Source organism: Mustela erminea, chromosome 8, assembly GCF_009829155.1.
Source record: "Mustela erminea isolate mMusErm1 chromosome 8, mMusErm1.Pri, whole genome shotgun sequence".
Taxonomy (NCBI): Eukaryota; Metazoa; Chordata; class Mammalia; order Carnivora; family Mustelidae; genus Mustela; species Mustela erminea.
In genome coordinates, this window is record NC_045621.1 from 103,022,746 (window position 1) to 103,045,842 (window position 23,097).

At 36.9% G+C, this 23,097-nt stretch overlaps 1 protein-coding gene across 5 annotated transcripts in view; it reads left to right on the top strand.

Annotated features, from left to right (window-relative positions):
• The window catches only part of PTPN4 (protein tyrosine phosphatase non-receptor type 4), a 221,962-nt gene that overhangs the window by 92,241 nt on the left and 106,624 nt on the right, over positions 1–23,097 (top strand). For 2 of the 5 annotated variants that reach the window (XM_032353878.1, XM_032353879.1), the window contains exons 3-5: positions 6,695–6,802; positions 21,150–21,192; positions 21,270–21,369. In XM_032353878.1, coding sequence (XP_032209769.1) covers positions 6,695–6,802; positions 21,150–21,192; positions 21,270–21,369 — 251 coding nt within the window. Of the gene's footprint in view, positions 1–1,459; positions 1,471–6,073; positions 6,079–6,694; positions 6,803–21,149; positions 21,193–21,269; positions 21,370–23,097 lie in introns of those variants that run through there. The other 3 variants (XM_032353880.1, XM_032353882.1, XM_032353881.1) reach the window with 3 other exon arrangements.

Sequence of the window (23,097 nt, forward strand, 5' to 3'; positions counted from 1 at the left end):
TTGCTTTTTCTCACTCTGGTTGAGATTTCCCGGGTTCTTTGTATATAAATGATCTTAGGTCATATTCTAGACATTTTGGGGCAATGTTTTGTGAGACTCTGGATCATATTCAGTCTTATTTTTGCAGGGAGTCACCTTCATAGCATACAACCCCTGGCCTTCTTTTGTTGATTGTGGTTGTAATGATAATTTGGTTTCCAGAACCTTTGTATTATTATTTTGTTCTGCTTTGTGTATATGTTGTCCAGAGACTTGACTGAAGGCCATGTGTATAATACACACTGTAATTGAGTCTTAAAATCTTTTGCTCTTTTAATTTTGGTTAGTTTTACATGAAATCCAACATGGGTGTCTATTACTGTAAGATCTAACTGTTCCTTTTCATAGTTATCTCCTCTCCCAAGTAGCTCTCCTTTTTTCTGTTTGATAGATGCCATGTGCTCTAGCTTAACGGTGGTGTTAGTGGAAGTCTAGGCTTCCCTTTTATGTTCTGATGTCTCCAGTAGTGAGGAAAGCCAAACACTGCCTGTTACCATGAAGATGAAGTGAAAGTTCAACAGTATACTCAGTTTCTGCTGATACTGCCACTAAGGAGTAATTACTGTGTCTTGTAGCTTGCCTTTTGTTGGCAGAAAGTAAACCAGGCTTCCCACTGGCCCCCAGCTAGTACCAGGAGGCATGTGGAACTCTAGGCTTTCTACTTGATTTCCATGACACTACTGGAGATGGGCTCAGTTTTTCCATTGGGTTTGGCAGGAGTAGGGTCAGTACCTGGGTGGCTCAGTTGGTTAAACATCTGACTCTTGGTTTCAGCTCAGGTCATGATCTCGGTTGTTGAATTGAGCCTTGCGTTGCAGAGTCTGCTTGAGAGTAAATCCCGCTTCCTCTTTCCTCCCTGCCATGTGGGTATGTGTGATCTCTCTCCTCTCCCTCTCTCTCTCAAATAAATAAATAAAATCTTAAGAAAAGAAAAGAAACCCTTGTTTTCCTGGTCATTTGGCTAGGCAAAACAGGTTTGTTGGTTGGTTTGTTTTATAGGTTCCATGTCCAGCATGGAGCCCATTATGGGACTTGAACTCAAAACCCTCAGATTAAGAGTTGGATGCTTAACTGATTGAGCCACCCAAGCAACCCATGAGAGCAGACTCTTTTTTTTTTTTTTCTTGGCCTGTTTTTACTAGTTCCTGTTGACATTTCTGGGTTGTAGGAATCTCTAGAACCAAATCTATGATGTATGGGAGATGAAAGCGAAACTGATGACTCAGAAAAAAATAATTCATACATTTGGAAATAAATCCAGATATTTGTGGCCAGCAGGTTTTTGACAAAGTTACCAAGATGTATTCAGTAGGGAAAGAGTAGTTTCTTCAACAAATGGTGCTTGGATTAGTAGATACCCACATGCAAAAGAATGAAGTTGCGCCTCTGTCTAGGTATATACCTATCATATATGAAAATGAGCTTTAAAAGGTGAAAGAACTACATGTTAAGAGCAAAAACCATAACAGTTTCAGAAGCAAATACATAAGTAATTTTTCATGACCTTGGATTTGGAAGTTAATTCATAAATATGACCTCAAAAGAAATAAAATTGGCTTCACAAAAATTTAAAACTTTTGTGTATCCAAGTATATGATCAAGATACCTACAAATGGGAGAAAATATTTGCATCCAGAATAAAAGAACTTCTAGAACTGAACAACAAAATGATCATCAACCCAGTTTTTTAAATGAGCAGAAAGGTACCTGGGTGGCTCAGTCAGTTAAGTGTCTGACTCTTGATTTTAGCTCAGGTCATGATCTCAGGGTTGTGAGATGAGACCTCCACATTGGGCTCCATGGTGGGCATGGAGCCTGCTTAACAGTCTCTCTTTCCCTCTGCACCACCCCCCCCCCCCGCCGCAATAAAATAGGCAAAGACCTTGATTAGATATTTTCCCAGAGATGTACAAATGACCAATAAGCACATGAAAAAAATCCTCAATATCATTAGTTTTTATGGAAATGGAAATCAAGACCACATTGAGTATACTACTTCATACCTACTGGGATGGCTTTAATCAAAAGAATAGAAAATAACAAATGTTGGCAAGGATTTAGAGAAACTGGAATTTCACACATTGCTGGTGGGAATATAAATTGCTACAGCTGCTGCAGTCAGGAGTTTTTAGTACCTCAAAAAGTTAAACATAATTTCCATATGCTCCAGCAGTTCCACTTTGTACCTACCCAAAAGAATTGAAAGCAGTGTTCTTGGTAGCATGATTCACAGTACCCAAAAGTGGAAACAATCGAGATGCCATCAACTGAAAAATTCTGATATATCCATATACTAGAATATTACTTAACCATTACAAAAAGGAAATTAAGGGTGGATACATGATACAACATGGATAAACCTTGAAAACAGTATGCTAAGTGAAAAAAGCTAGACACAAAAGGTTATATATGTTTGGTTCCATTTATATGAAATGTCCATAATAGATAAATCCATAAAGCCAGGAAGCACATGAGTGGTTGCCAGGAGATGGGGAGGGATACTGTTTAATGTTTACAGTACTTTTTTTGGCATGATGAAAATGTTTTGGAACTAGGTAGAAGTGATTATCACACAATATTGTCAGTATATTAAATGCAACTAATTTGTACAAAATGGTTGGTTTTAGATTAATGTGAATTTTACCTCAATGAAAAGAAATGGAAAGAAAAAAGGAGTTCCCTTGCCCAGCTGCCACTTTCTTTTCACTTACAGAGTTTTCTTATTTTAAATCTGTTTTTTGTTTCTTTGTTTCACTTAGCTGAAGGTATAGAGAGGAATATGTCTACTCCATCTTGTCTGTAAAAGAATACACTAGACTCCCCTTAGTAGCTTTTTTTTTTTTTTTTTTTAAAGACTTTTACTTACTTATTTGACAGAGATCACAAGTAGACAGAGAGGCAGGCGGGGGGCGGGGGAGGGGGAGAAGCAGGCTCCCTGCTGAGCAGAGAGCTCGATGCTGGTCTCGATCCCAAGACCCTGAGATCATGACCTGAGCTGAAGGCACAGGCTTAACCCACTGAGCCACCCAGGCGCCCCCTCTTAATAGCTTTTTAAAAGACTAATGCTTGATTTCCATCCTGGATTTTTTCTTTTTTTTCCCTTTTTTTCTTTTTATTAATATAATTTATTATTTGTTTCAGGGGTATAGGTGTGTGATTCATCAGTCTTACACAATTTACAGTGCTCACGATAGCATATACCCTGCCCAGTGTCCATCACTCAGCTACCCCTCCCTCCTATACTCCTCCATGCCAGCATCCCTCAGTTTGTTTCCTGAGATTGAGTGTCTCTCCTGGTTTGTCTCCCTCTCTGGGTACATCTTGTTTCATTTTTTCCTCTCTTCCCCTATGATCCTCTGCCTTGTTTCTCAGATTCCATGTATCAATAAGATCATATGATAATTGTCCTTCTCTGATTGACTTATTTCACTTAGCATAATACCCTGTAGTTCCATCCACGGTGTTGCAAATAGTGAGGTTTCTTTTTTGATGGCTGCATAATATTCCTGTGTGTGTGTGTGTGTGTGTGTGTGTGTGTGTGTGTGACCTCTCCTTTATCCATGTGTCAGTTGGTGGACATCTAGGCTCTTTCCATGTTTGGCTATTGTGGACATTGCTGCTATAGACATTGGGTGCATATGGCCCTTCTTCTTCTTCTTCTTCTTTTTTTTAATTAAAGATTTTATTTATTTGACAGACTGAAATCACAAGTAGGCAGAGAGGCAGGCAGAGAGAGAGGGGAAGGCAGGCTCCCCGCTGAGCACAGAGCACGATGTGAGGCTCTATCCCAGGACCCCTGGATCATGACCTGAGCCAAAAGCAGAGGCTTCAACCCGCTGAGCCACCCAGGCGCCCCGCATATGTCCCTTCTTTTCACTACATTTGTATCTGGGGCAAATTCCCAGTACTGCAATTGCTGGGTCATAAGGTAGTTCTATTTTCAACTTTTTTAGGAACCTCCATACTGTTTTCCAGAGTGGCTGTACCAGCTTGCATTCCCACCAACAGTGTAGAGGGTTCTCCTTACTCTGCATCCTTGCCAACACCTGTAGTTTCCTGACTTGTTAATTTTAGCCATTCTGACTGGTGTGAGGTGATATCTCATTGTGGTTTTGATTTGTATTTCCCTGATGCTGAGTGATACTAAGCACTTTTCCATGTGTCTATTGGCCATTTGGACGTCTTCTTTGGAGAAATGTCTGTTCATGTCTTCTGCCCATTTCTTGAATGGACTGTTTGTTCTTTGGGTGTTGTGGAGTTTGATTTCTTTACAGATTTTGGATACTAGCCCTTTATCTGATATGTCATTTGCAAATATCTCCTCCCATTCTGTCAGTTATCTTTTGGTTTTGTTGACTGTTTCCTTTGCTCTGCAAAAGCTTTTTATCTTGATGAAGTCCCAGTAGTTCATTTTTACCCTTGCTTCCCTTGCCTTTGGCAATGTTTCTAAGAAGTTGCTGTGTCTGAGATCAAAGAGGTTGCTGCCTGTGTTCTCAAGGACTTCGATGGATTCCTGTCTCACATTGAGGTCTCTCATCCATTTTGAGTCTTTTTTTGTGTGTAGTGTAAGGAAATGATCCAGTTTCATTGTTCTGCATGTGGCTGTCCAATTTTCCCAACACCATTTGTTGAAGAGACTGTCTTTTTTTTACCATGGGACATTCTTTCCTGCTTTGTCAAAGATTATTTGACCATAGAGTTGAGGGTCCATTTTTGGTTTCTCTATTCTGTTTTATTGATCTATGTGTCTGTTTTTGTGCCAGTACCATACTGTATTGATGATGACAGCTTTGTAATAAAGCTTGAAGTCCGGAATTGTGATGCCACCAGTTTTGCTTTTCTTTTTCAATATTCCTCTAGCTATTCTGTATCTTTCTAATTCCATACAAATTTTAGGATTATTTGTTCCGTTTCTGTGAAAAAAGTTGATGGTATTTTCATAGGGATTGCATTAAATATATAGATTGCTCTAGGTAGCAAAAATGTTTTAACAACATTTGTTCTTCCAATCCATGAGCATGGCATGTTTTCCCATTTTTTTGTGTCTTCTTCAATTTCTTTCATCAGAATTCTATAGGTTTCTGAGTACAGATTCTTTGCCTCTTTGATTAGATTTAGTCTTAGATATCTTACGGCTTTGGGTGCCTTTGTAAATGGGATCGACTCCTTAATTTCTCTCTTCTGTCTTGTTGGTGTATAGAATTGCAGCTGATTTCTGTGCATTGATTTTCTATCCTGACACTTTACTGAATTTCTGTATGAGGTCTAGCAGTTTTGGGGTGGAGTGTTTTGGTTTTTCCACATAAAGTATCATATCATCTGCAAAGAATGAGAGTTTGACTTTTTCTTTGCCGAAGTGGATGCCTTTTCTTTCTTCTTGTTGTCTGATTGCTGAGGCTAGGCCTTCTAGTCCTATGTTTAATAGCAGTGGTGATAGTCATCCTGGACTAATTTAATGAGAATGAGAGAGGGATGGGAGAGGTAAATTGTGTCCATATGAAAAATTCTTAAATGTTGGGACACCTGGGTGGCTCAGTTGGTTGGACGACTGCCTTTGGCTCAGGTCATGATCCCGGAGTTCCGGGATCGAGTCCCACATGGGGCTCCCAGCTCCACAGGGAGTCTGCTTCTCCGTCTGACCTTCTCCTCGCCCATGCTCTCTCTCACTGTCTCTCTCTCAAATAAATAAATAAAATCTTTAAAAAAAAAAATTCTTACATGTTATTCAAATGACAGCCGCCATTGTGAAGCACTGTTTGAAGCACATGTTTTCTGCCACCAGTGAATTTTGCAAGTAGCTTTTTGACCCAGTCTGGCCAGTAAGACATGAAGGAAAGTTCTTTGTAAGATAACCTTACAAAGAAGGTTGTTTTTTTGGTACATTTTCATGTATTGTTATGAATTTTGAAATTGCTATGACCATCTTGTTAACCGCCTACAAAGACAGTTAATACCAGGAATGCATCACTTTCCAGTCACAATTTAAATGGAAGAATAAAAACAATAAGACAAATGATGAAGATATATGCGTGAGTTAATGTGGCAATAATATACAATTACAAAAATAGCCTGATAATAGCCTGAAAGCAGAAGCCATTTCAATCAAAGGTTTTCCTTAATGGCATCTTATTTATTTATTTAATTTATTCGTCATTATTATTATTTTAGAGAATGGGGGGAGAGAGAGAATCTTAAGCAGACTCCATACCAGCACAGAGCCTGAAGTGGCACTCATTCTCACGACCCTGCGATCATGACCTGAGTCAAAGTCAAGAGTCAGATGCTTAACTGACTAAGCCAACTAGGCAGGCACCCCAATGTCATAATACTTATTATATTGCTCTTTGAGCCATCTGAACTAAAGTTAGACTTTTTCTTTTTTAAGTTTGTTTTTTTAGTAATCTCTACACTGAATGTGGGGCTCAGACTTATGGCCCAGAGATCAGAGTTGCATACTCTACGGACTTAGCCAGCCAGGTTCCCCAAATCAGACTGATTTTTAAGTAGTATGTTAACACATAAACTCTTTATCCTGAATCAAGTCATTGTTTTAGAAATAGTTGCCAATTTAATAGAAGAGGACAAAAGTTTAGGAACTCGAAAATCTGAAAGTGTATTGCCTACCAGTATTGATTTCCTTTTATTTTTCTTCTAGAAACATGATCAGGGGCAAGTTCTGTTGGATATAGTCTTCAAGCATCTTGATTTGACTGAGCGTGACTATTTTGGTTTACAGTTGGCTGACGATGCCACAGACAACCCAGTAAGTTTAAATTGTTGTGTTTTGTTTCATTTCACTTTTTCTCTCTGTTCATAATATAAAGTCCTTTCTGATTTATGATGTTTACTAATCTGATTAGTAAGGTTTTTTAAAAGGATTTAATTAGAATGATTAGAGGTGATTCTTTTTTGCCTTTGTTCCTCATTTTCTTGATGTTTTAATTTGTAAAGTTTTTCCTTAAGGTTTTTGTAATTATGTCAGTTTATAAATCTAGTGTCAGTTTCTTTATTTATGTGTCTCAGACAACTGAAATGTAAAGCTAACTCATGGTACTTGACTGAAAGAGAAAACTGGGCATAAAGGTTAAAATATTAATGTAGTATTAAAATATTTTAAAATGTTAATGTATCTTATTCTTACATAAATTAGCCTCCATTAAAATACAATCAGTTTTTTGTGGCATTCATGTCAATCTGTTTGTAACTAAAATTCTTAATTTGTTAAATGTAAATTTTCCAAGTAGGAAGACCCAAAGGATACCCTTCCAAATGAGACAGAGATTAAATTTCACAGCTCTACATTTCTTAGGCATTAAGTTACTTAGATTGTTACTGATTCTTTAATAGTTCCAATCACGTTTCTTTTTGTTGGAAAAAAATCACATTATAGAAATAGAAGATAGTGTGTGATGAATAAGAGAAATGTTAAATTCTTTGAAAATGTATATACTTATACAGATAGGGTCTTTTACAAAAGAATATGGTATTCTTTTGATTAATACAGGAGAGTGACTATTATGAAGGAGACCTTTTGTATATGTAGTTTAGAAGATTGAGATCAGAAATTTAGAAATGACTTTATAAAGGCATATTAATAAAATGGCTATAGAAAATAAAATAACTCTTATGTGAAAAGTAGAGTTTCTCTCTCTTGTTCTGTCTCTCTCATAGTCAGAATCTTAGGTTCCTGAATGGTTAATGGGAAGTAAATATGAGATGTTATATATTACTTTTTCTTGACATCATTTACTGGTGTTGTATGAAAAACTGAGGGATGATGTGGATAAAAGAGAGCGAGAGCCAGCTAGTCTCAGTGCAAGGAAGTCCTTTTGTACTGAATTCAAATGAAAACAAACTTTTCCTCTAAGTTGATACCTTCACCAGAGACTGCAACTTCTACAGGAGCCTAGAGGAGGAGTATTATTTCTTGATAAAAAATACACGTGAAAATGGAAGTGAGTAGAAATGTCAGTAATGCAACCTTTCCCAGAAAGATAAATTGTGAGCCGGGCAAATTCCTTAGAGGTGTCTGCTATCCCTCCCTTTGTGGAATGTTGAGCTAAAAAAATAAATAAATAATTCTTAGATGATCTTGCTGACAGTTCTAGGTCCAACCCTTTAGATGGAAGTCTGTCTGTAGATTGATCAGAGAAGTGATAAGACAACAAAGGAGAAAGAGTGGCTTCTTATCACCATTGTCTGCCCTGAGTGTGAAAAAACCATCGCTGTGACACAATATTCTAGAAGAGCTAATACTGACATCACATATATTGTAAGAGATAAGAAATCCTGTTATGTACATTTGTATACAGTAAGACGTTTTTATTCTAAGGCAATTACAGCAGGATGAATATGGGGAAGCATAGGTATTTTTAGCTGGGTTGACCTTTTTCCAGTCCCCTGCTTTTACTTATTTTGTCTTACATTTCTATCTTGAGCTTTCTTTCCCAAAGAGTCCAATTGTTAATAATCTAAAATCTTTGCCAAAATTTAGAATTAAAATTTCGAAGACCCAGAAGAAGCCTTAGAAATTATCTTGTCTAACACACTAGTTTTCATAAGAAATTATCCCAATCCAGTGGGATAAAGCCCAAGTTACTTGCTGCCATTAATGAAACTAGTTGTGGGTCTCACAGCTCCCCATATAGGTCTTTTTCATGGTACTACAGTTTCAGCATTTAAATATTCAGAAGAATCTGTGAAATGCCAAAATGCCATGGAAGGGTCTGTAGATAGCACAAATGTTGTAAGTAATGTCCTGTTTCTGATTGTCAGTATGAAAATACACCATCAAGACTGAGTATAATTAATGGACTGACAGAGGGATGCCATTCTGAAAAAGGAAAGGAAGTGAGGGGCTAACATTATAAAACATCTATTGTGGACTTGTTTGTAAGCCAAATTCTCAATTTTATGAATTTGTCATTAAAATATTTTTAGGATGAAAAATTGAGGCTTACAAAACCTGTCTAATGACATAGGTAATTAAGTAGCTGAGAAAGGATTTGAACTTGTATCTGGCTCCAAAGCGTATACTCTCCTTACTACACAAAATATTGCTTTTCAAGAGATGACAATATATAGATGCATGGGACTTACAAGAATGAACATGTTGAGGAGAGGAGGTATCTGTGCAATAAAATTGCCAGCATAGGGGTGCCTGGGTGGCCCAGTGGGTTAAAGCCTCTGCCTTTGGCTCAGGTCATGATCCCAGGGTCCTAGGATTGAGCCCCGCATCAGGCTCTCTGCTCAGCAGGGAGCCTGCTTTCTATCCTGCCTGCCTCTCTGCCTACCTGTGATCTCTGTCTGTCAAATAAATAAAATTTTTTTTAAAAATTGCCGGCATAGATCTAAAAGAATTTGGTTATGTTCTATAAGAATTAATCCTTGTCAGTCCTTAGTTGAGATTTTTTTCATTTCATGGTTTGTTTAGTTGATATATACCTGTATATATGTATGTATTTTAAAAAAGATTTTATTTGGGAGAGAGCAAGAGAAGGGGAGAGAATACAGAGAGATAGAGGGAGAATCAGACTTTCCACTGAGCAGAGAGCAAGGTGTGGGGCTTAATTTCAGGACCCTGAGATCATGACCTGAGCGGAAGGCAGACACTTAACTGACTGAGCCACCCAGGTGCCCCTGTAATATATGTGTTAGTTATATATGTAGTATGTTGTGTGTATGTATGTATGTGTGTGTGTGTATAATGGTTTTATAGATCAGAGCTAATACTCCCTTAGGCACATAAACATTGAAATTAATTTAATTGGACTTAACAATTGGTAAACTAAAAAAGCACCAAATGTTTTATTGTGATCTTGTACCTTAAAATATGGACTCATAGTAGGTTATCCTTTTCCTTACAATCTTCCTGGGTAATGAGTTCCAGTACAACAAACAAAATTACTTAAAAGCTTTGACTTTTCAAAATTTCTTCTGTTTTCATTAAAACCTATTATCACAGCTTTAGCTTTTAGTATAATGTATGGTTTAATAGTAGTATTCAGTGAATTTTTATTGAGTGAGCAAGATAATGAGTAATGTGGTTACAATTATACATAATTTCTTTATTTATAAGCGCTTAAAGGTGGCTCTTCCCTATTGGCCTTTATCAGTACAGTATTCATTGGAACCCTCCAATTATATTACTTGTGTGCATTTATTTTTTTGTTTTCTGGGGTTTTGTCCTTAAAGTAACTTAGTGTCCATTAGTGTGGGACAAAGAATAGCTTATCAACTGTTGACTTGTTCTTTCTACAGTTTCATCCTTCTGATACTTTGTGTTGTGGTTAGGATCTTTTACTGTTGACTACTATTTCTGTATTCCCTAACCTTGTGGCTTTCAAACCTAACTTATATCAGAACCACCTGGATACGTCTTAAAATACAGATTTCTGGGCCCTATCGTAGAGTTCTTGATTCAGGAAGTCCGGTGTGAATGAAGCTCAATAATTTTCACTGCAGAAAAATTCCACTTATAATAATGCTGCTAATCCAAGGAACTATGATTTGAAAATCACTGCTCTACCCCAATAGGTTAATTAAGATTATTGAAGTAAGAGATAATTCGTAACAAATAGCTTGGTCTGTTTTTTGGAGATTCTTTTACACAAAATCCTTGAATTCATTGGGTTTGAGAAACTATAGGAAAAGTCACATAGAGGATGACTCTTAATTCAACAAGCTGCATTTTAGGACAATATGATTGCTAAAATGCTTGCTTTTATTTCACATATCTCAGTATATCTCATATTTTATATTTCATCTGCTTTACTGTCATATCTTTGTTAAGCTTTTACCACCTATTATATAAACCTCTTTGGTACTCTGCTGAATGTTGGATTTTTGTTTCTGGTCTCTTTTAATCCTGTTCCATTTTAGGAGCGAATGACAAATTTGGGGTGCAGAAAAGTGTTTCAGAGAGAATCAGCATAATTTGTAATGGTCAGAGTGAGCAATGAGGAATGTTCAATTTGAGGACCAGAAAGAAAAATTTAATAATCAGTGGAATATAGAGCAAGGGGAAAAAGTGGGCCTAAGATGAAGTTTGGGTATGCCAGATCATGGAATATTTTTTAATCTGTAAGATTATATTCACCTAAAGATTTATTTATACAAGTTACATAAGACTTTTATTTTAGACATACCACCCTGGTCACAGTGTGGCCAGTGGCATATAGAATTGCAAACTGAAGATTTTGGGAGATGGGAGCCTCCTGGCATCAGAAAGCAAGACAAAGAGTATCTTTGTTATCCAGTTTCAAGTAGATACCTACTTCTGGTTCCCTTACTCTCTTATTTAATTTCATTTCATTTTTCATTTTCATTTCATTTATTTGTGTGTGTGTCTGTGTGAGAGAGAGAGGGAGAGACATTGTTCAATGGATTGCTTTAAGGTAAGCTTTCACACATTTTGAAATGCTGTGTTTATGTTATTTAAAAATATTTAAGCATCCTATTTTGAAAAGCATAATGTTTCTGTAGCAAGATGGCAAACTGAGTGTACATTACTAGCATGTATTCAACTTACTGTGGGGACGCCTGGGTGGCTCAGTGGTTAAGCATCTGCCTTTGGCTCAGGTCATGATCCTGGGGTCCTGCATCCCGCTCCTGGCTCAGTGGGGAGCCTGCTTCTCCCTCTCTCTGCCTGCTGCTCCCCCTGCTTGTGCTCTCTGTCAAATAAATAAATAAAATCTTAAAACAAAAACCAAAAACCAAAGGTACGGAGAAGTGAAATAACTTTCAAGATCATAAAGTTAGTGAATGGGTGGAGTTCCAGGGGTGTTCCTAATTCAGTGGTGAGCAAGGTGTGGTGGGGAGCAGGGTAGGGAGGCTGTGCAGACTTCAGGGGATTGTTGGGAGGAGGTCTGCTGTAGAAGCAGGGAGGTGGGTCAGCTCATTCCCTACCCACAGGCCATGTGGTAAACAATTAGTAATATTTACCGCTAAGTTTACCATGTGTGAGTGCTTGAATTAGAGAGGCAAGTCAGTGTCCCAAAGGACTGGTGACACCCAGTGAAATGGGGGGGAAAAATGCCCTTTGCCCAGGAGACTAGCTAACTATAATATCCTACTGGCAGTACAATCTGTCTGTCTTTCACCAACTACTAGAGTCAAGCTGTATATCCTGTCTCTTCTCCACAGACATGTAAAAATTTCATAAAGGAGCTTGCAGGGAATTTTAGCCTTAAAAATAAGCACTCAAGCTGTGAAGTGTGTACCCCTGGGGATAAAAATAAATTATATGTTTTTAAAAAATAAAAAAATTAAAAATTAAAAAAAAATAAGCACTCAACAAAATAGATACCAACATTTGAGGAAAGCCTACAGAAAGAGGACTACTGAAGTCAGCAAATTTTACACTTATGGAAATGGGAAATAGAAATAGAAATAATGGAAATATTTATAAAATATTTATAAAAATGTATAAAAATAGAAGTAGTGTCATTCTTAGTTAATGTGGAGACGATGTGAATTTTTTTTTTTAAAGATTTTGTTTATTTATTTGACAGACAGATTACATGTAGGCAGAGAGGCAGGCAGAGAGAGAGGAGGAAGCAGGCTCCCTGCTGAGCAGAGAGCCTGATGCGGGGCTGGATCCCAGGACCCTGAGATCATGACCTGAGCCGAAGGCAGAGGCTTAACCCACTGAGCCACCCAGGCGCCCTGATGACGTGAATTTTTATATGGAAAGCACTTAGAACATGATTGAAGCATAGTAAATACTTGATAAATATTAATTTATCAGCAAACAAATGAAAAGGATTCTAATTTACATTGGCATGATTAGAGAGGGTCTTGTATCCATGCAAAAGGAACAATGAAGGATTTTGGAAATTAAAAATATGATTGTCACAATAAAAAGCTCATTGGTTAGGTTAGGATAAATAGAGTTGCAGAAGACAATGCTTCAACATTAATAGGAGCAACAAATAAATAAGAAAAACACAGAATATTTTAATAGTAAAACAGGTTTTATCAGGCAACCTCCTTATTTTTTTAAATACTACATTTTGGAAGATACAGAATTAACTTACAAGTGTGAGACAGTTTGAAGATTTAACAATAGACTCTATGAAGGGAAAAGAATGAGGAGTTAATTTTGAGAAGACTAAACAGAACTCCAGGCCTAAATTGAAATTCCTTCAGAATTTGATAGAGTTGATGATAAAGTACTCATCCCTCACAGCTATTTCTTCTTTTTATTTAGATATAATTAACATGTAACATTATATTAGTTTTAGGTGTAGAACATAATGATTCAATATTTTTATATATTATGAAGTGATCACCACAGTAAGTATAGTTACCATTCACCCATGTAGTTATAATTTTTTTCCTTGCGATGAACTTTAAAGATCTGTTCTCTTAGCAACTTTCAAATGTACAATATAACTATCATTAATATAAAATTTGTACTGTATGACTCCATTTACCATTTCACACCTACCCTGTGCACCACCTCTGGCAGCCACTTTTCTCTGTATATAGGAGTTCAGCATTTTGGTAGGGTTTTGGTTTTGGTTTTGGTTTTGGGTTTTTAAGTTCCACTTGTAAGTGAGATCATAGTTGTATTTGTTTTTCCCTAATTTATTTAGCATAATGCCCTCAAAAGTCCCCAGAAGTTGTCACAAATGACAAGATCCCCTTCCTTTTTATGGTTCAGTAATATTCCTGTGTGTGTACACACATGTGCGTGCATGTGTAAACACACCCCATCTTTTTTATCCATTCATCAGTGGACATTTAGGTTGCTTCTGTATCTTGGCTATTGTAAAGTAATGCTTCAGTGTTCACAGGGATGCAGATATCTTCTAAATTAGTGTTTTTGCTTCCTTTGGATAAATACCAGAGTGGAATTGCTGGATCATATAGGAGTTGTTTTTAATTTTTTGAGGAACCTCCACAATGGCTGCAACAGTTTATATTCCCACTAACAGTGGAACAGTATTCCTTTTTCTCTACATCCTCACCAACACTTGTTCTTTCTTGTTTAAGGCTGATATTTTCTTACTGATTTTCTGTCTGGATGATTTGCTTATGGATGAAAGTGAGATAGTAAAGTCCTCTACTTTCAGGCGCCTGGGTGGCTCAGTTGGTTAGGTCATCTGTCTTCGGCTCGGGTCATGATCCAGGGTCCTGAGTCAAGTCCCAGATCTGTGCTCCCTGCTCAGTTGGGAGCCTGCTTGTTGCTCTCCTCCCCGCTCCTGCTGTCACTATCTTGGTCTCTCTCAAATAAATAAATAAAATCTTTTAAAAAAAAAAGAAAAAAGAAAATAAAAAGATTTTTTTTAAGATTTTATTTATTTATTTGACAGAGATCACAAGTAGGCAGAGAGGCAGGCAGAGAGAGAGAAGGAAGCAGGCTCCCTGCTGAGCAGAGAGTGCAATGCGGGCTTAATCCCAGGACCCCGGGATCATGACTTGAGCTGAAGGCAGAGGCTTTAACCCACTGAGCCACCCAGGCGCCCCAGAAAATTTAATTTTATATGAATTTCCTTCTGCCTTTTTCCCCCACATCACATAGAATATTATTTTCCATCTCATCACCTTCTCTCTGTATATCCTTAATATATGAAGTGAGTCTCTTGTGGGTAGCATATGGATAGATGTGTCTTATTTTCTTTGCAATTTGATGATTTTTTTTGGTAGTGATACATTTAGATTGCTTTCTCTTTACCATTTGTGTATTTACTGTAGGTTTTTGCTTTGTCGTTACCATGAAGCTTACATAAAGCAACTTATATTTTTAAGTCTCTTTTAAGTTGATAACATTTTAAGTTTCAACACATCTTAAACCTCTGCATTTTTACCCTCTCACCATCTTGTGTTTTTGATGCCACAGTTTACATCTTTTTACTTTGTGCATCCATTAACAAGTTATTGTGGTTATAATTATTTTTACTAGTTTTATCTTTTAACCTTCATACTGGCTTAATATGTAATTAATCCACCACCTTTATGACATTAGGTTATTTTGAATTTTACTATGTATTTACTTTTACCAGTGAGATTTATACTTTTCTGATTTTTTTGTTACTAATTAGTGCCCTTTCATTTCTGTTTAAAGAAGTACCTTTAACATTAACCCAGTGGTGATGAACTCCCTTAACTTTTGCTTGTCTGGAAAACTCTTGATCACTCCTTCAGTTCTGAAGGGCAGTTCTGCCATATAGAGTATTCTTGGTTGTCAGGGTTTTTTTTGTTTTGTTTTGTTTTTTTACCCCATTCAGCACTTTAAATATGCCATTGTCTTCTGGCCTGCAAAGTTTCTGCTGAAAAATGTGAGAGTCGTACAGGATTTCCCTTTTACGTAACAAGTTGTTTCCTTCTTGCTGCTTTTAAGATTCTCTCCTTGAAAAAAAATGTGTCTTACAGTGGGTCTCATTGGGTTCCTCTTATTTGGAAACTTCTCAAAACCTCTCTAAGATTTTTGGATCTGTTTGTCAATTTCCTTGGTTGTCAATTTCCTTCCCCAGGTTAGGATAGCTTTCAGCCATTATTTCTGCAGGTAAGTTTTTCCTTCATTTCTGTCTCTTTTCTATGCCTGGGAGCCCTATGATGTGAATACTGAACGGATAGATTTTGTCGCATGAGTCCTTAAGCTGTCTGTCCTCATTTTCATTGTGTTTTTTTTTTCTTTTTGCTCTTCTTATCCTTGAGTTCTGCTATCTTATCTTTGAATTCACTGATCTTTCCTCTGCTTCATTTAAGTCTGCTGTTGAACCCCTTTAATGTATGTTTCAGTTTATCTATTTGTGTTCTTCAGTTCTATGACTTCTTTTTGGTACTTTCTTATATTTTCTGTCTCTTTGTTGAAGTTCTCACTGTGTTCATCAGTTCTTCTCTTAAGCTTGGTGAGCAACTGTATTATTTTGAACTCTTTATCAGGTAAATCACTTATTTCATTTCATTAAGGTCTTTTTTTGATGCTTTCTCTTTTTCTTTTGTTTGAAAATATTCCTCTGATTTTTCATTTTGCTTTACTTCCATGTTTCTATGTATTAGGTAAATCAGTCACCTCTGTCAGTCTCACAGAAATGGCCTTGTATTGAACCTTATCATGCACCCCTGCCCTAGCTTGTGCCTGTTTTATTTTTAGTGGCTCCCAGTAGTTAAAGGTGTGCCAAGACCTGTCAGTGTCTCAAAGGGGAGCATCTCAGTGAGCACCTAGATTCAGGCTGATTGGGAAGCAGTACCCTCCACAGCAGCTTTTAAAGTAAGCAAATATGCCTCTTTTAGGGGAATACTGGGAGGTGGGCTTTTCTGTCTGCTCCCTCCATTCGGAGCCCTGGGGTGATAGGCATTTAAGAACTGTTTTTTGTTTGCTTCTGTCCCCCTTTGACCTGTGAGCCCAAGCCCTTCTGGCCCTCAAAGCCAAACCATTGAAGGGTGTGTTCTCTGGCAGTAGACACAAGTTCCTTTCTTAGCAACGCCAACAACCTGGGTGGGGCAAGAGAGTACAAAGACAGTACCAACCATCTTCCTTCCCTGGAGAATGCTTAAGTAAGTTCTTATATGTGTGCCAAACTGGAAGCCTTTCCCTAAGGCCAAATCTTCAACACAAGCAAATAGGCCTCATTTACATAAAACTGTTTCTCAGTTTACTGTAGTTTAGAAGTCTTAGGGTCACAGGCTCTAGTTGGCTATCAAAGCTGGAGGTTTTGGATGCTCATTTCTCAGGTGCAGGTCTTAAAAGTTGGGGTGTCAGATGTGTGGTTCAAACCCTTTTTTCTGCAGGGAGAAACATGGGATTGCGAGTTCCCTCCTGATTGTGGGTTACCATGCTGGGTGTGGGGTTTATGGTGAGATTGTGTCCTGGCCTGTCCTTACCACTTTGACGTGAGTTTTTTCTCTTTCACCCAGTAGGAGGAAGTCATTTATCTAGTTTTGTGGGGTTTTTTTCCCCAGAGGAAATAGTTCCATATTTAGCTTTTAGATTCAGTGTGGCCATGGGAGGAGGTGAGTTTAGGATTCTCCTACATTGCTATCTTGAACCAGAACCTCCCTATTAGCTATTAATACTTGATAGATACTTGATAATACTTGATAAAAAGTTAAATATAAAGTTATCATTTAAGCAAATAATACCAATCCTAGACATACATTGGAGAGAGTTGAGTGACATGTTCAGAAAAAAGTTGCTCATGAATGTTCGTAGCAGTGTAATTCATGAGAGCCAAAAGATAGAAAAGGCCTAAATGGCAGCTATAAAATGGAATGAGGTACTATTAAATGCCACAACATGGATGGTCCTTGAGAACATTACAATAAATGAAAGAAATGAGACACGAAAGACCACCTGTTATATGATTACCTTCATATGAAACATCCAAAATAATGAAATCCATAGAGACAGTAAGTAGATTAGTGTTGCTAGGGGCTTTGGTGGGTGGGGGGTTACTGAGACTGACTGCTAATAGATATGGGATTTCTTTTTTGGGGTGATGTAAGTATTCTGACATTTACTGTTGATGGTCATACAACATAGTGAATGTACTCAAGTTCACTGAAGTATACATTTTAAGATGGTAAATTTTATATTATGTGAACTGTATCTAGTATATAATGCTATATAAAATAATGCTGGGTCTGTGGTCATTTACAGTTTATATTTTGATAAATATTGCCCAGTTGTCCTATAGTGAGATGGTATAACTTTTATTCTCATGAGCTTTGTATATATACCTGTTTCCACATTCTTGAAGCCATTGTGGTATGGCATTCAAAGTTGTAATCCTTGCCAGTGTCTTATTGCTGAAAAATGAAAACCTAATGTAGATTACTTCTGTATTTCTCTAATTATGGTCAAGATTGAATATTTTTTCTTCAATGTTATATATATTTCCTGTGAACTTTCTATTCTTACCCATTATCTGTATTTCTATTAGTATTGGGTTTTTTCTCACTGATTTGTAGAACTTATGTGTATGTTTGTCTGTTTTTCCACTTTCTCTTTTGACTTAATGATGTGTTTTTACTAGGAACAGTATTTTTACTGTCCAGTAGTGCTCATTGTAGCATTATTCCATCTTCATGGTTTAAGCCAAGAAACTAAATCCTGTCTCTTTGACATCATTGATGAGGTCTGTTAAATTTCCCAGTACTTATTGTTGTACTCCTTCTAAGCTTTCTTAGCTTAATACATCTATTTGTGTATGTAAATGTGTTTGTATCTCTTATACTGTTTTAGAATATTTTACAGGAGTACTAAATGTGGAAGACAGGCTTTGAATAGATAACTCAAGCCCAAATTTTGATTATAGACAAACATTAAAATGAATATAATGTATGACTTTTTCTAGAAAACATGAAGAATAAAATCACTGTGATATAGATGGGTTGGAAGATGGGTAGATCGGTAGACAATGCAGGGGGAAACAAATGTGTTAAGTAGTGGTGAAAAACAGCTGATTATTGGGATAGAAGCAGACTCCCCCCTCCAACCTCCACCCCTGTATCAATTGCTGAGTCATTCATCAGGCTTAGTCAGTCATTCATCAAAAAAAAAATTTTTTTTTTTAAAGATTTTATTTATTTATTTGACAGAGAGAGACACAGTGAAAGAGGGGAACACAAGCAGGGGGAATGGGAGAGAGAGAAGCATGTTCCCCACCAAGCAAGGAGCCTGACACAAGGCTCGATCCAAGGACCCTGGGATCATGACCCTAGCCGAAGGCAGACGCCCAGCAACTGAGCCACCCAGGCACCCCATCAAATTTTTTTAATACAAATTATATGCCAAGACTTGTGCCGATGTGCTGATTGTCTGCTTTGAATGAATCAGATTTTATCCCTTACCTCATGGAGTTGATAATCTAATGAAGGAGATGGGCAATAAAAAGACAAAACAAACATTACGATTAAGAAAATGTTATAAAAGAAATTAATATCCCTTGCCTATTTATAGAAAATAACTAAAGAAGTCAGAGGTTTTTTTTGTTTATTTGTTTTTAAGATTTTATTTATTTATTTGACAAAGAGAGAGACAGCAAGAAAGGAAACACAAGCAGGGGGAGTGGAAGAGGGGGAAGCAGGCTTCCTGCTGAGCAGGGAGCCTGACTCCTTGCTTGATCCCAGGACCCTGGGATCATGACCTGAGCTGAAGGCAGACGCTTAACAACTGAGCTACCGAGGCGCCCTGGAAATAGGAGCTTTGTGATGTACTTCTGGTAGGGAGATCAGTGACAGCCAGTGAAGGTCTATCTGAGGAGGTAGCATTTAAGCTGAGACTTAAAGGAAGTCACCTATGAGAAATTTGGAGAAGGACATTCTGTGCCTAATGAAGCCTTCATTTTGAAGCCCTAGGATGGCATCTGTGAGAAACAGATGAGAAGCCATTACAGTTGGAGCTTAGTAAGTTGAGGTAAGAAGTGATCATGTAAGCCCCTAGCAGGGACTTTGAACCTTGTCTTGAGAAATTATCAAGAGCTATTAAGCAAAGAAGTGACATGTTCTGAACGATTACTCTAGCTTTGCGATGGAGAATGAAGAATAACATGGTAAGAAAACATCAGGGAGAGCAGTAAGAGGCTATGGCCAGGGGCATCTCGATGGCTCAGACAGTTAAGTTTCTGTTGGTTTTGGCTCAGGTTGTCATCTTGGGTCATGGGATCGAGCCCCTCGTTAGGCACTGCAGTGAGCTCCAAGTCTGCTTAGGGACTCTCTCTCTCTCTCTCTTCCTTTACTTCTCCCCGTAGTGTGCATGTGCACACACACTCTCTCTAAAATAAATAAATCTTAAAAACAACAACAACACACAGAGGCTATGGCCAGAGCTATCCCAGACATAAAGATAGTGGCAGAGTGGATGGAGAACTGTTAAATTCAGGGTATAGCTGGAAGGAATAATCAGCTGGATTTGATGTTGGTTGTTGTGGATAGTGGAAAGGGAGGATTTATGGATTATTCTCAGCCATTTGTTATTAAAATCTTTGTACTCTGCATGGAATCAAATATGGGTGATAGGAGTATGTTTTATACATAATAAGACATAAGTTGATACTTATGTAGTGCTTTGAAAATACTGCCACATCTAATACCCTTTTGGGCTCTTTAAAAAAATTTTTTTTTCTTTTTTTTTACAAGTAGGCAGAGAGGCAGGCAGAGAGAGAGGAGGAAAGCGGGTTCCCTGCTGAGCAGAGAGCCCGATTTAGGGCTCAATCCCAGGACCCTGAGATTATGACCTGAGCCGAAGGCAGAGGCTTTAACCCACTGAGCCACCCAGGTGCCCCTGGGTTCTTTAATTTTTTTAACTGAAACATGTTGGCAGTCTGAATTTAGTTATACTTTTCCTAAAGTAGAGCTCAACTGGCATTAGAAAGAAGTGTTGAGGCTACTTAAAATTCTCACACCTAAACAAACAAACACACCTGCAAACTAAACATTATCTCTTAGAAAATCAGTGTGAATTTGTTGTTGTTGGGCAAGGGGCGATAGTTTTATTTTTGAGGGAATAAGTAGAAGTTAGAAAGTTTTTCTTAAGAGTTGGGGTGCCTTGGTGGTTTAGTTGGTTGAATGTCTGACTCTTGCTTTTAGCTAGGTCTTAATCTCAGGGTTGTGAGTTCAAGCCCTGCATTGGGCTCTGTGCTGGGTGTGGAGTCTACTTTAGAAAAAAAAGAAAAGAAATTCTTTCTCAAGAGTATATTTTCACTTGATCTTAGCCAAAAGGCTGAGAAGCGATCAAGAGTATATTTTCATGATATGGGTAGTTAGATTTTGTCTGAAAGAGAGTATAAGGTCAACTAGATTTTTATGAAAGATACCAAGAATTCTAAAAACTTGCCACACTATTATATAATATAGTTAAATTAACAGGATTCACTTCAGATTGCTATTATTAAGGATTTTTCTTTTTGGAATAGAGGTTACTATACACTGTATAATTTCATGGGAAATTCAAATAAAAAACTCAGAGCTACCACAAATATATTCAGTACTTTCTAGTGTTATTTTGCTATACTTGATATGAACATCTGTAGTTTATTTTCTCCTAGAGTGTTTTCAAGATGCAGTTTTTACCATGGATCTTCAAATATTACAAATTTGCAATAATTGATACATTATTTCCTCAAGGGAAAAGAAATCAGTTTTATTTATTTATTTTTCAGCGGTGGCTGGATCCAAACAAACCAATAAGGAAGCAGCTAAAGAGTGAGCATACATATTTACTTGACATTTTAAAAGTATACTTCCTAAAGGTAAAGGATTAATATAGTCTGATTAATTAGAACTGCTTTTATTAATTCTAGGAGGATCTCCTTACAATTTGAACTTTAGAGTCAAATTTTTTGTAAGTGACCCCAACAAGTTACAAGAAGAATATACAAGGTGGGTTTATGGAGCATATTTTTCCTGAAAATACTGTCAGAGCTGTTATGAAATTTTGAAATTATTTAGGTAGAAATATTGTCATGGTGTGTAATTCTGATAATTCCCAGTGATCACACAGAATGGATTATGGATCTTTCATGTTTCCTCCCTTCTTGGATGGCTGGAGGGCTTTAGGAGATTGGAGGCCCAAGGCCACCCCATCCAGCCATGAGCAGCCTCCTGAACCATATGAAATTAGATTTTTCTACTTGTAAAAAAATGGTTAAGAAGTACTGCTGTAACTACTTGAGGTAATCAGATGATAATATAATTGTATCCAAGTGATGCTGCATAGTGAGAATTGTGTCTGCTTTTTTTTTTTCATGTAAAAGCATATTCTATATGTTTTTTATTTCTATCGAGGATAACGTAGAATTTGGAAAAATATGTAACCATTATGTGCAAGAGTAATGGTCAACAGGTACCTTTTTTTTTCCTCTGAAAATTGCATCTGTAGTTACCTTTTGCTAAGATTCAAAGTCTTTTATTTTTTTCCTCCACTCCTACCATTTTCCTTAGAAGTATAATTAACATACACTGTTGTTAGTTTCAGGTGAGCAGGTACCTTTTTTAAGGGATGTTGGCAGGGATTGCAACAGTACACTTTTAAGTGCCTACTTTATTGTCCACTTTAAGTCTGCTCTTGACTCAAAATCTGATTTTTCGTGTCACTTCCGCTTGATAAAGTGTACACAAGAATGACTCAGATGAGCATTGTGAAAGTGTATGAATGTTAGGTGAGCTGTTTAAGGTAGAACTGGGAATAATTACAGTGTGGTATCTGTACCTGAATCTTGTGTGTTGCTTGAAAGACAGGATTAGTAATTAGGTTTTTTTTTAATGACTAAATGAAACATTAATGAAACATTAGCATATAAGACCTTCCATAAAAGTCTCATATAAGACTATCGGTCAGTGATTATATTCGGAATTACTCTAAAAGGTAGGTGCTAAATTAGCAATCTGTACTTAAAGCTACCTGTATATAGGCTGGGAGTTGTTACCATGATGGCCATTGTTTAGAATACTGTGGTGATGTGAAGCAACAGAAGAATAAATTAAAGATATTTAGCTGTATCTGGCAATCCTCAGGTGTTTATAAAATAGGGTTTTCAGTAGACCAGGTAAGAAAAGTTAGATTGACATTCTTGAGAGTCCTTTTCTGTGTGTTTGTTGAGGGCAGGTTGTTAACCTTTTTTATAACAGAATTTAGGAATGTAGGCCTTGGATTAGGCAGTCCTAACATTCAAAACTAATAATATTTCCAAGGTAATTTATCTTTATTATATGAATAATCTTCAGTTTAATATTATAGCTCTTAATCAGTCAAGTTTTGTTAATTAATTAAAATAACAAAATCTTTTATCTTAATAAATAATTCTTAATATTATAAAACTTTCCCTAATTTTGGCTTAACTTCAGAGAAACTACTCTGAATTAATGAAATTGTAAATTATAAAACATTTTTAATTACATTTTACTATTTCCTGGTAAATGTAATCTGAAATCAAGTAGCAAAGTATTCCATAATCAATATTTTTGTAATCAGAATTTTAATGTATAAGAAATATTTGTTAATTAAAAGACCAATAATTTAAAATTGGATTTCTAATGTTTTTAATATTTATGAAAAGTTTGTTAGCAAGCAATTAAAATACAGTCATTTGCAGCCATATTCATAATTTA